We start from the raw sequence: 13,341 nt of genomic DNA, 5'->3' as shown, positions 1-13,341 counted from the left end.
CAATAAGACCCTAGCACAGCCTCCTGTAGCAGCAATAAGACCCTAGCACAGCCCCCTGTAGCAGCAATAAGACCCTAGCACAGCCTCCTGTAGCAGCAATAAGACCCTAGCACAGCCTCCTGTAGCAGCAATAAGACCCTAGCACAGCCTCCTGTAGCAGCAATAAGACCCTAGCACAGCCTCCTGTAGCAGCAATAAGACCCTAGCACAGCCTCCTGTAGCAGCAATAAGACCCTAGCACAGCCTCCTGTAGCAGCAATAAGACCCTAGCACAGCCTCCTGTAGCAGCAATAAGACCCTAGCACAGCCTCCTGTAGCAGCAATAAGACCCTAGCACAGCCTCCTGTAGCAGCAATAAGACCCTAGCACAGCCTCCTATACAGGAGGCAGCAACTCCACTGTTGTTTTTGCTATTGCGGAGGTTTATTCCAATTTATTTGAGATTTTGTGAATTACCTCATTGCTGATTTTGCTTCTCCCAGTCCTCATCCAATAACCACGGACTATGACATTGATTAACAGTATTACGATTATATGGAGCAGTTTCTCAGGTAACGCAGTGAAGCTGATGTTTTGGATGTTGCCTACCCAGGGAAGCACTATGGCGTGTACAGCTGTGAAGGCTGCAAAGGCTTCTTCAAGAGAACCATCCGGAAAGACCTCACCTATACGTGTCGAGACAGCAAGGAGTGCCTGATAGACAAACGACAGCGCAACCGCTGTCAATACTGTCGCTACCAGAAGTGCCTAGCCATGGGCATGAAGAGAGAAGGTGTGTGTAAGTGGTGTAGAGAGGGAGAGAGAGGAGGAGGGATGTTGTGTGTGTGTGTAGAGAGTGAAGGAGGGAGGTTGTGTCTGTGTGTAGAGAGGGAAGGAGGGAGGTTGTGTCTGCGTGTAGAGAGGGAAGGAGGGAGGTTGTGTCTGCGTGTAGAGAGGGAAGGAGGGAGGTTGTGTCTGCGTGTAGAGAGGGAAGGAGGGAGGTTGTGTCTGCGTGTAGAGAGGGAAGGGGGGAGGTTGTATCTGCGTGTAGAGAGGGAAGGAGGGAGGTTGTGTCTGCGTGTAGAGAGGGAAGGAGGGAGGTTGTGTCTGCCTGTAGAGAGGGAAGGAGGGAGGTTGTGTCTGCGTGTAGAGAGGGAAGGAGGGTGGTTGTGTCTGCGTGTAGAGAGGGAAGCAGGGAGGTTGTGTCTGCGTGTAGAGAGGGAAGGAGGGAGGTTGTGTCTGCGTGTAGAGAGGGAAGGAGGGAGGTTGTGTCTGCGTGTAGAGAGGGAAGGAGGGAGGTTGTGTCTGCTTGTAGAGAGGGAAGGAGGGAGGTTGTGTCTGCATGTAGAGAGGGAAGGAGGGAGGTTGTGTCTGCGTGTAGAGAGGGAAGGAGGGAGGTTGTGTCTGCGTGTAGAGAGGGAAGGAGGGTGGTTGTGTCTGCATGTAGAGAGGGAAGGAGGGAGGTTGTGTCTGCGTGTAGAGAGGGAAGGAGGGAGGTTGTGTCTGCGTGTAGAGAGGGAAGGAGGGAGGTTGTGTCTGCGTGTAGAGAGGGAAGGAGGGAGGTTGTGTCTGCGTGTAGAGAGGGAAGGAGGGAGGTTGTGTCTGCGTGTAGAGAGGGAAGGATAGTCTGGGTAGTGTGTTGGGGGTGGGTCTGTAATGTCTGGGTAGTGTGTTGGGGTGGATCTGTAATGTCTGGGTAGTGTGTTGGGGTGGATCTGTAATGTCTGGGTAGTGTGTTGGGGTGGATCTGTAATGTCTGGGTAGTGTGTTGGGGTGGATCTGTAATGTCTGGGTAGTGTGTTGGGGTGGATCTGTAATGTCTGGGTAGTGTGTTGGGGTGGATCTGTAATGTCTGGGTAGTGTGTTGGGGTGGATCTGTAATGTCTGGGTAGTGTGTTGGGGTGGATCTGTAATGTATTGTGAGTGTGTTGGGGTGGATCTGTAATGTCTGGGTAGTGTGTTGGGGTGGATCTGTAATGTCTGGGTAGTGTGTTGGGGTGGATCTGTAATGTCTGGGTAGTGTGTTGGGGGTGGATATGTAATGTATTGTGGGTGTGTTGGGGGTGGATCTGTAATGTCTGGGTAGTGTGTTGGGGTGGATCTGTAATGTCTGGGTAGTGTGTTGGTATGTGTGGTATGTTTACATTTTACATTTGAGTCATTTCGCAGAGGCTCTTATCCAGAGAGACTTACAGTATTCATCTTCAGATAGCTAGGTGAGACAACCACATATCACAGTCAGTACATTCATCTTCAGATAGCTAGGTGGGACAACCACATATCACAGGACTAGAAATGACCTTTTCCCTCAGTAGAGTAATAGAGTCAGAGCTAGAAAGAAGGGGTTCAAGTGCTGGTTCAGGTGTGGGGGGGGGGGGATTATTTAAGATACTGTTTGAAGAGTTTCAGATATTTTCGGGAAGAGGGGCAGGGACTCTGCTGTGCTAACTTCAGGGGGGAAACTGGTTCCACCATTGGGGTGCCAGGACAGAGCAGAGCTTGGACTGGGCTGAGAGGGAGTTGCCCTCCCGTAGGGGTGGGAGGACCAAGAGACTTGAGGTGGAGTGCTGTGGCTGGGGTGTAGGGTTTGAGCATAGCCTGAAGGTATGGAGGGGCAGTTCCTCTTGCTGTTCCGTAGGTAAGAACCATGGTCTTGTAGTTGATGTGAGCTCCGACTGGAAGCCAGTAGAGAGTGCGATGGAGCTGGGTGACTTGAGAAGATTGAAAACCAGACGGGCTGCAGCGTTCTGGATAAGTGCAGGGGTTTGATGTCACAAGTGGGGAGTCCAGCCAACAGCGAGTTGCAGTAGTCAAGACCTGCGCCGAGTAAATGTCAGTTGGGTTTTCATAGCCGAGCATTCAGAGGTCGAGACAGCAGGTGTGGTAGAGAGAGAGAGAGTTGAAAACAGCAGGTCCAGGACAAGGTATCGTGTCCTGTGAACAGGTCAAGGTTCCATAGCCGCAGGCAGAACATTTGAAACTGGATCAGCAGCACGACCAGGTGGACTGGGGACAGCCAGGAGTCATCAGGCCAGGTAGTCCTGAGGCATGATCCTAGGGCTCAGGTCCTCCGGGACGGGAGGGAGAGAGAGAGAGAATTAGAGGGAGCATACTTAAATTCACACATGACACCAGATAAGACAGGAGAATTACACAAGATATAACAGACTGACCCTAGCCCCCCGCAACATGCTCTGCGATGGTGCCACAGAGATAACGAGAGAGTTGACCAGAGACAGAACGCTCAAGTGTTTTGGAAAGAAAAGAAGGGATACAGGTCTGTAGTTTTTGACATCAGATGAGTCGAGTGTTGGTTTCTTGAGGAGGGAAATGACTCAGGCCATTTTGAAGTCAGAGGGGACGCAGCCAGTGGTCAGGGATGAGTTGATGAGGATGGAACACAGCCAGTGGTCAGGGATGAGTTGATGAGGATGGAACACAGCCAGTGGTCAGGGATGAGTTGATGAGGATGGAACACAGCCAGTGGTCAGGGATGAGTTGATGAGGATGGAACACAGCCAGTGGTCAGGGATGAGTTGATGAGGATGGAACACAGCCAGTGGTCAGGGATGAGTTGATGAGGATGGAACACAGCCAGTGGTCAGGGATGAGTTGATGAGGATGGAACACAGCCAGTGGTCAGAGATGAGTTGATGAGGGAAGTGAGAAGGTCTCCAGAGATGGTCTGGAGAAGGGAGGAGGGGATGGGGGTCGAGTGGGCAGGTTGATGGGAGGTCAGACCTCACTAAATCGCAGGATTTCATCTGGAGAGAGATGTGAGAAAGAAGTGGAGGCGTAGGGTAGTTAGTTCTGTGTGAGTGAGACCATGTGGACTCAACAAGCTGTGTTGTGCTCTTGCGTGGTAAATGTGTCCAATATGTTTCTCTGTTCTGCTTCCATTTGGAATGGTTGTGGAATGTCTGATCGATTGGAATAAATCTTTCATTGTTGTGGATTGTCTGGTGTGTTTGTTGCACCACGAGTGTCATGCTTGTGGATGTGATCTGTTAAGTTCACTTACAGAAACCTCTAACATTGGTCCTGTGACTCCATGCAGCGGTGCAGGAGGAGAGGCAGCGGGGGAGGGAGCGGGGGGAGAACGAGGTGGAGTCCACCAGTAGTTTTAATGAGGAGATGCCCGTCGATAAGATTCTGGACGCAGAGCTTGCCGTGGAACCCAAGACAGAGACATCAGCAGACGAAGGCCCTGGCAACTCGGTAAGGATGACATAGAGAGGTGTTTCTTAAAGGTGCAAGGCAGCTGTTTTTATCTCATTATCAAATAATTTCTGGTTAACAATTAAGTACCTTACTGTGACTGCTTCAAATAGCTTTTTCTCAAGCAAGAATTTTGCTAAGACTATCTGGGAGTGTTCGGAATGATGAGAGGGAAAACTGAAAACTAGCTGTTATTGGCAGAGAGGTTTGGAACTCTCTTTCTTATTGGTCTATTAACTCATTTACCGCCCACAAATGCTGATGCTCCAGATACTCAACTAGTCTAAAGAAGGCCAGTTCTATTGCTTCTTTAATCAGAACAACAGTTTTCAGCCATGCTAACATAATAGCAAAAGGGTTTTCTAATGATCAATTAGCCTTTTAAAATGATAAACTTGGATTAGATAACACAACGTGCCATTGGAACACAGGAGTGATGGTTGCTGATAATGGGGCTCTGTACGCCTATGTAGATATTCCATAAAAAAATCATCCGTCTCCAGCTACAATAGTCATTTACAACATTAAAATGTCTACACTGTTTTTCTGATCAATTTGATGTTATTTTAACGGACTGGAAATGAGAGAGCATCTCCCTCCTGTAAATGAGAGAGCATCTCCCTCCTGTAAATGAGAGAGCATCTCCCTCCTGTAAATGAGAGAGCATCTCCCTCCTGTAAATGAGAGAGCATCTCCCTCCTGTAAATGAGAGAGAACCTCCTTCCTGTAAATGAGAGAGCACCTCCCTCCTGTAAATGAGAGAGCATCGCCCTCCTGTAAATGAGAGAGAACCTCCCTCCTGTAAATGAGAGAGCATCTCCCTCCTGTAATTGAGAGAGCACCCCTCCTGTAATTGAGAGAGCACCCCTCTTGTAAATGAGAGAGCATCTCCCTCCTGTAAATGAGAGAGCATCTCCCTCCTGTAATTGAGAGAGCACCCCTCCTGTAAATGAGAGAGCATCTCCCTCCTGTAATTGAGAAAGCACCCCTCTTGTAATTGAGAGAGCATCGACCTCCTGTAAATAAGAGAGCATCTCCCTCCTGTAATTGAGAGAGCACCCCTCTTGTAAATGAGAGAGCATCGCCCTCCTGTAAATGAGAGAGCATCCCTCCTGTAATTGAGAGAGCACCCCTCCTGTAAATGAGAGAGCATCTCCCTCCTGTAATTGAGAGAGCACCCCTCCTGTAAATGAGAGAGCATCGCCCTCCTGTAATTAAGAAAGCACCCCTCTTGTAATTGAGAGAGCATCGCCCTCCTGTAAATGAGAGAGCATCTCCCTCCTGTAATTGAGAGAGCACCCCTCTTGTAAATGAGAGAGCATCACCCTCCTGTAATTGAGAGAGCATCGCCCTCCTGTAATTGAGAGAGCACCCCTCTTGTAAATGAGAGAGCATCGCCCTCCTGTAAATGAGAGAGCACCCCTCCTGTAAATGAGAGAGCATCTCCCTTCTGTAATTGAGAAAGCACCCCTCTTGTAATTGAGAGAGCATCGCCCTCCTGTAAATAAGAGAGCATCTCCCTCCTGTAATTGAGAGAGCATCGCCCTCCTGTAAATGAGAGAGCATCTCCCTCCTGTAAATAAGAGAGCATCTCCCTCCTGTAAATGAGAGAGAACCTCCTTCCTGTAAATGAGAGAGCATCTCCCTCCTGTAAATGAGATCCATTTAATGTTAATACAAAATATGGAACGTGTGTGTGTGTGTTGTATCTTACACTCTCTGTATCTTCTGTCCAGACAAATGACCCAGTCACCAACATCTGCCAGGCAGCAGACAAACAGCTGTTCACCCTGGTGGAGTGGGCCAAGAGGATTCCTCACTTCTCAGAGCTGCCCTTAGACGACCAGGTTATTCTACTACGAGCAGGTACAGAACACCTACTTATCATCATTTCTTTTTATATTTCTGTTAGTTGGAATTAGCATTGTGGGGCGGCAGGTATCCTAGTGGTTAAAGTGGAGGGGCGGCAGGTATCCTAGTGGTTAAAGTGGAGGGGCGGCAGGTAGCCTAGTGGTTAGGGTGTAGTGGCTGCAGGTAGCCTAGTGGTTAGAGTGGAGGGGCGGCAGGTAGCCTAGTGGTTAGGGTGTAGTGGCGGCAGGTAGCCTAGTGGTTAGAGTGGAGGGGCGGCAGGTATCCTAGTGGTTAGGGTGTAGTGGCGGCAGGTAGCCTAGTGGTTAGAGTGGAGGGGCGGCAGGTAGCCTAGTGGTTAGAGTGGAGGGGCGGCAGGTAGCCTAGTGGTTAGAGTGGAGGGGCGGCAGGTAGCCTAGTGGTTAGAGTGGAGGGGCGGCAGGTAGCCTAGTGGTTAAAGTGGAGGGGCGGCAGGTATCCTAGTGGTTAGGGTGTAGTGGCGGCAGGTAGCCTAGTGGTTAGAGTGGAGGGGCGGCAGGTAGCCTAGTGGTTAGAGTGGAGGGGCGGCAGGTATCCTAGTGGTTAGAGTGTAGGGGCGGCAGGTAGCCTAGTGGTTAGAGTGTAGGGGCGGCAGGTATCCTAGTGGTTAGAGTGTAGGGGCGGCAGGTAGCCTAGTGGTTAGAGTGGAGGGGCGGCAGGTATCCTAGTGGTTAGAGTGGAGGGGCGGCAGGTATCCTAGTGGTTAGAGTGGAGGGGCGGCAGGTATCCTAGTGGTTAGAGTGGAGGGGCGGCAGGTATCCTAGTGGTTAGAGTGGAGGGGCGGCAGGTATCCTAGTGGTTAGAGTGGAGGGGCGGCAGGTATCCTAGTGGTTAGAGTGGAGGGGCGGCAGGTAACCTTGTGATTAGAGTGGAGGGGCGGCAGGTATCCTAGTGGTTAGAGTGGAGGGGCGGCAGGTAACCGAGTGGTTAGAGTGGAGGGGCGGCATGTATCATAGTGGTTAGAGTGGAGGGGCGGCAGGTAACCTAGTGGTTAGAGTGGAGGGGCGGCAGGTATCCTAGTGGTTAGAGTGGAGGGGCGGCAGGTAGCCTAGTGGTTAGAGTGGAGGGGCGGCAGGTAGCCTAGTGGTTAGAGTGGAGGGGCGGCAGGTATCCTAGTGGTTAGAGCGTTGGACCAGTAACCGAAAGGTTGCAAGATCGAATCCCCTAGCTGACAAGGTACATTATGTTGTTCTGCTCCTGAACAAGGCAGTTCACACACTGTTCCTAGACCGTCATTGTAAATAAGAATGTGTTCTTAACTGACTGGCCTAGTTGAATAAAGGTGTAAAAACAAATCCTCATGAAGCTGGTTGAGAGAATGCCAAGGGTGTGCCAAAGATGTCATCAAGGCAAAAGGGTGGCTACTTTGAAGAATCTTAAATATATTTTGATTTGATTAACACTTTTTTGGTTACTACATGATTCCATATGTGTTATTTTATAGTTTTGATGTCTTCACTATTATTCTACAATGTAGAAAATAAATGTTGAACATAGTAAAAGAAAAGAAATGAGTAGGTATGTCCAAACCTTTGACTGGTACTGTAGGTAAAGTGACGAGGCAACAGGATAGATAATAAACAGTATCAGCAGTGTATGTGGTCAATAGAGTTAGTGGAAACGGGTCAATGCAGATAGTCCAGGGACCTAATTGGTTAACTACACTGAACAAAAATATAAACGCAACATGTAAAATGTTGGTCCCATGTTTCATGAGCTGAAATAAAAGATCCCACACAGCTCCTTGAAAGCGGCAGCTCTAACTTTTAGCTCAGTGCGGATGTTGCTTGTAATCCGTGGCTTCTGGTTGGGTTATGTACGTACGGTCACTGTGGGGACGACGTTGTCGATGCACTTATTTATGAAGCCGGTGACTTATGGGGTAAACTCCTCAATGCTATCGGATGAATCCCAGAACATGTTCCAGTCTGTGCTAGCGCAAAAGTATTGTAGCTTAGCATCCGCTTCGTCGGACCACTTTTGTATTGAGCTCTTCATAGTCTCCATCCTATCCCATAGTTGACATGTTAAGAACAGTCTCCATCCTATCCCATAGTTGACATGTTGAGAACAGTCTCCATCCTATCCCATAGTTGACATGTTGAGAACAGTCTCCAGCCTATCCCATAGCTGACATGTTAAGAACCGTCTCCATCCTATCCCATAGTTGACATGTTGAGAACAGTCTCCATCCTATCCCATAGTTGACATGTTGAGAACAGTCTCCATCCTATCCCATAGTTGACATGTTGAGAACAGTCTCCATCCTATCCCATAGTTGACATGTTGAGAACAGTCTCCATCCTATCCCATTGTTGACATGTTGAGAACAGTCTCCATCAGCGCCACCTTTTTCTCTCATATTGATGTTGCATCCTATAACAAAATTCAACCTGACCTGGTCTTTGCATAAACCAGTTTCCCGTCATCTACAATGAACATATTGCCAACAGTGACTCTTTGAAAAACACCCCAATGCTGACCTCTGCTGGTGGGATATTTCAAACACTAACCCTAAATGCAGGAGAGGAAATATCACACCACATCACTAATGAGCTGAAGACGTTTTAATAGCCTGATCGGAAACCGAAAGAGAGAGACAGAGAGACAGAGACGCATGAAGAGAATAGGAAATATTTGAAGATAGAGAAGTGGGAGGGATAGAAATAGAGAAATGAAGAGAGAACAGTAGATAAACACTAGCATTCACATGCTGTGACTTTAGTTGCCAAGTAAAGATCCCTGTGTGTTTGTCTGTTTTATGTTCAGGCTGGAACGAGCTCCTCATCGCGTCCTTCTCACACCGCTCTGTCACGGTGAAAGACGGAATCCTATTGGCCACGGGTCTCCACGTCCAGAGAAGTAGTGCTCACAGTGCCGGAGTGGGCTCCATCTTTGACAGAGTCCTGACAGAGTTGGTGTCTAAGATGAAAGACATGCAGATGGACAAGACAGAGCTGGGCTGCCTACGAGCCATCGTCCTCTTCAACCCAGGTCAGTGCTTGAAGGGTCAAGCACCCCCCCAAAAAATCTGAAGGGGCACAAAGTATGTGAGGATGGCTAAGTTGGAGAATTTAGATTTTTTTCAAACACCTGATTCAGCTTTTTCCTGCAATCTAGAGCCATCAGTATGTGCATATCTAAGCATACTTCTTGAGCTGTCTGTATCCTCCTGACTGATGGTTATTTTTCCTTAAGAAACTAAATGTGCGTCTTATTCAGTACATTTAGTTATTGCTTGCTTTTCTACCAACCTTGCCAGCAGGCATGTCAGCTAAGATAGTTAGACAAGCTAGCTACTCTAACTTGATTGATAGATCTGAAATAGTTTTTTTTGGTATCTAGTTATGAGGTTGGGAGATTGGGAACTGATCTGGGCTGAAGTTAAAGCCGACGTCATAACATTTATAAGTGGCTAGCAGTATTACAGAGAGAAAAAACTCAATCAAATATATATTTATTTTTAATGTGAGGGGGCACGTGCCCCTGTGGCCCCTATGGGCATTACACCTCTGTCTACTTAGTTACACCAACAGTTATGATAGTGGTTTGTTAAAGGACTTTTCTGTGTGGCGTATGAGGTAAGGAATGAGGTTGTAGATGTGACCTTGTGGTCTGGGCTGTGCGGTCTTCATGTTAGCGGACATGACCATGACAAGGAAGCCACAATAGATAACTACCCCCACACACACAACAGCCATTTGTTTTTTTTTACTACAGGCCCTCATTATTAGCCAAATAATGATAATGCAACAAAAAAAATCTCGATTTAGACAGGCTCACAGGCCTAAAGATGGACCAGCCCATCTGGCTGAACTGACCTATGGCCAGTCCGTTTCTGAGAGAAGGTGAATATATAAAGGCACCGGACTGACTCTAAATGTTCTGTTGTTGCAGATGCAAAAGGCCTGTCAAATTCACCAGAGGTGGAAGGGCTGAGGGAGAAGGTCTACGCCTCGCTGGAGTCCTACACCAAAGCCAAGTACCCAGACCAACCCGGCAGGTACAGTATTCACCGTTCATACAGACCGGGTTGGGGTCAATTCAAGAAGTAAACTGACATTCCAATTCAATAATTGACTTCTCAATAAGCTTCTCAATAAGCTTCTCAATAAGTTTTTAAAGGAAAAGCTATTTATGTCAAACTTTTTCAAATACAAAAATCACTTCCTAAATTGACTGACTTCAATTGTAATTGACCCCAACCTTGCTACAGACGGGACACATCCCAATACAATCTGATTGTAATTGGCCCCAACCTTGCTACAGACCGAACACATCCCAATACAATCTGATTGTAATTGACCCCACCCTTGCTACAGACCGAACACATCCCAATACAATCTGATTGTAATTGACCCCAACCTTGCTACAGACCGAACACATCCCAATACAATCTGATTGTAATTGACCCCAACCTTGCTACAGACGGGACACATCCCAATACAATCTGATTGTAATTGACCCCAACCTTGCTACAGACGGGACACATCCCAATACAATCTGATTGTAATTGACCCCAACCTTGCTACAGACGGGACACATCCCAATACAATCTGATTGTAATTGACCACAACGCTGCGACAGACCGAACACATCCCAATACAATCTGATCACTGCCCTTGTCTCATTGGAATTAACCACTTATTTTAAAGAAATTGTTTTCCTTTTAATATTGTGGACACCTATCGGGCACTCTCACTTATCTGTGGTCATGAGGAAAAAGGTACAGGAAAGTGAGCCATTCCTTGAAAAGAGGACAATGAGCAAAGAAAGAATATTGTGACATAATAATGATGATATTATGACATAATAATGATGATATTATGACATAATAATGATGATATTATGACATAATAATGATGATATTATGACATAATAATGATGATATTACGACATAATAATGATGATATTATGACATAATAATGATGATATTACGACATGGTCATAGCCAGGTTTAATCTTTGTTTCTTGTGACTCTCCCTCCTCCTAGGTTTGCTAAACTGTTGCTGCGTCTCCCCGCCCTGCGCTCCATAGGCCTCAAGTGTTTGGAGCACCTGTTTTTCTTCAAGCTGATAGGAGACACGCCCATAGACACCTTTCTCATGGAGATGCTCGAAGCGCCACACCAAATCACATGACACGAGTCCCACTTCCCTCTGTATATACTCCCACAATGTAATTGATACGAAGATGAAACTTGATTCGAGTTGTAAAACAGATGTATTTTGTACAAAGAACAAATTATTATTAATGTCAACAATGTGTGTTTTTGGGGGGGGGGTACGAGGAACGTCCGGTTTAAGAGAGTGGAATGGGGTGTAAAAAAAAATACTCTGTTGAAAACACAATTCTAATAAAATGTTGTAAATAGATAATTTCAGGTATCCATTTTAAAAGCAACCCAAAGCAATATTGAAAATAATATTTTATTAAAAGATTAATTGTATAACACTGAAAACCGTCCCTAAGTTTCTAAAAAAATAAATTTTAGAATTCTTCCAGAATAAAATAATATACAATTTGGATTTTTCGGAATAGTTTTGTTTGTGATGTTTCTCATGCCTTTTCACAATGATTAAACAGACTAGGTGGTACTATATATCACACATTCATATAGAGTCAGGTCCAAAATTATTGGCACCCTTGATAAATACTGAGCTATATTGTATGTGGCAAAAAAATATATAACAATTATATTATTTTATACTAATACATTCCTCAGCTAAATAGATTTCGTTTAACAAGTAACACAAAAAAGTTCTCTAAAAGACGGGAGGATAACGACACGAGCCTTTTTCTCAAATGTTTTATGTAATTGGAGAACACATTGGGATCTTAGACCAGATTTCCTCCATACAGAATCTTTCCAGATCCTTGATATCCTTCTGTCCTCATGAACTGCCCTCTTCAATTCAAACCACTGGTTTTCAATGGGGTTCAAGTTCGGAGATTGAGATGGCCATTGCAAAATGTTGATTTTGGGGTCAACGAACCATTTCTTTCTGGATCTTTATGTGTTATTGTCTTGCTGGAAGATACACTCTTGGCCAAGTTTCAGCCTCCTGGCAGAGGCAACCAGGTTTTTGGCAAAAAATTCCTGGTACTTGGTAGAGTTCATGATGTTATTATTCCTTAACAAGGGCCCGAGGACCATGGTTCATGATGTTATTGTTCCTTAACAAGGGCCCGAGGACCATGGTTCATGATGTTATTGTTCCTCAACAAGGGCCCGAGGACCATGGTTCATGATGTTATTGTTCCTTAACAAGGGCCCGAGGACCATGGTTCATGATGTTATTGTTCCTTAACAAGGGCCCGAGGACCATGGTTCATGATGTTATTGTTCCTTAACAAGGGCCCGAGGACCATGGTTCATGATGTTATTGTTCCTCAACAAGGGCCCGAGGACCATGGTTCATGATGTTATTGTTCCTTAACAAGGGCCCAAGGACCATGGTTCATGATGTTATTGTTCCTTAACAAGGGCCCGAGGACCATGGTTCATGATGTTATTGTTCCTTAACAAGGGCCCGAGGACCATGGTTCATGATGTTATTGTTCACTTAACAAGGGCCCGAGGACCATGGTTCATGATGTTATTGTTCACTTAACAAGGGCCCGAGGACCAGTGGAAGCAAAATAGCCTCATAACATCAAAGCTCCATATTTTACAGTAGGTTATGTTCTGCCTCTGTTTTTTATTTTTTTACTTTACCCCCCTTTCGTGGTGTCCAATTGTTCCTAGCTACTATCTTGTCCCATCGCTACAACTCCTGTATGGGCTCGGGAGAGACGAAGGTTGAGAGTCATGCATCCTCCGATACACAACACCAACCAAGCTGCACTGCTTCTTTAACACAGTGCGCATCCAACCCAGAAGCCAGCCGCACCAATGTGTCAGAGGAAACACTGTGCACCTGGCAACCTGGTTAGCGTGCACTGCGCCCGGCCCGCCACAGGAGACGCTAGTGCGCAATGAGACAAGGATATCCCTACCTACCTTCCCTAACCCGGACGATGCTAGGCCAATTGTGCATCGCCCCACAGACCTCCCGGTTTCAGCCGGCTGTGACGGAGCCTGGGAGCGAACCCAGGGTCTCTGGTGGCACAGCTAGCGCTGCGATGCAGTGCCCTAGTCCACAGTGCCCTAGTCCACTGCACCACCTGGAAGGCCCCATGCCTCTGTTTTTTGACACCAAGCACCATCGCTGGTGGGCGTGGCCAAATAGCTCTATTTTCAAGTCATCTGATCAT

General features: G+C 46.8%; 1 protein-coding gene across 6 annotated transcripts in view; it reads left to right on the top strand.

The window, feature by feature from the left end:
- Positions 1 to 11,612, top strand: part of rxrgb (retinoid X receptor, gamma b) — an 80,615-nt gene extending 69,003 nt beyond the window's left edge. For 4 of the 6 annotated variants that reach the window (XM_031785463.1, XM_031785462.1, XM_031785460.1 and 1 more), the window contains exons 4-9: positions 593 to 778; positions 4,037 to 4,197; positions 5,934 to 6,063; positions 8,854 to 9,078; positions 9,982 to 10,087; positions 11,078 to 11,536. In XM_031785463.1, coding sequence (XP_031641323.1) covers positions 593 to 778; positions 4,037 to 4,197; positions 5,934 to 6,063; positions 8,854 to 9,078; positions 9,982 to 10,087; positions 11,078 to 11,225 — 956 coding nt within the window. In that variant the 3' untranslated portion in view covers positions 11,226 to 11,536. Of the gene's footprint in view, positions 1 to 592; positions 779 to 4,036; positions 4,198 to 5,933; positions 6,064 to 8,853; positions 9,079 to 9,981; positions 10,088 to 11,077 lie in introns of all 6 variants that reach the window. The other 2 variants (XM_031785461.1, XM_031785464.1) reach the window with 2 other exon arrangements.
- The last annotated feature ends 1,729 nt before the right edge of the window (positions 11,613 to 13,341 follow it).

Source organism: Oncorhynchus kisutch, linkage group LG13, assembly GCF_002021735.2.
Source record: "Oncorhynchus kisutch isolate 150728-3 linkage group LG13, Okis_V2, whole genome shotgun sequence".
NCBI lineage: Eukaryota > Metazoa > Chordata > Actinopteri > Salmoniformes > Salmonidae > Oncorhynchus > Oncorhynchus kisutch.
Note: the sequence above shows the minus strand (reverse complement) of the source record. Positions and strands in the feature narration are given on the sequence as shown.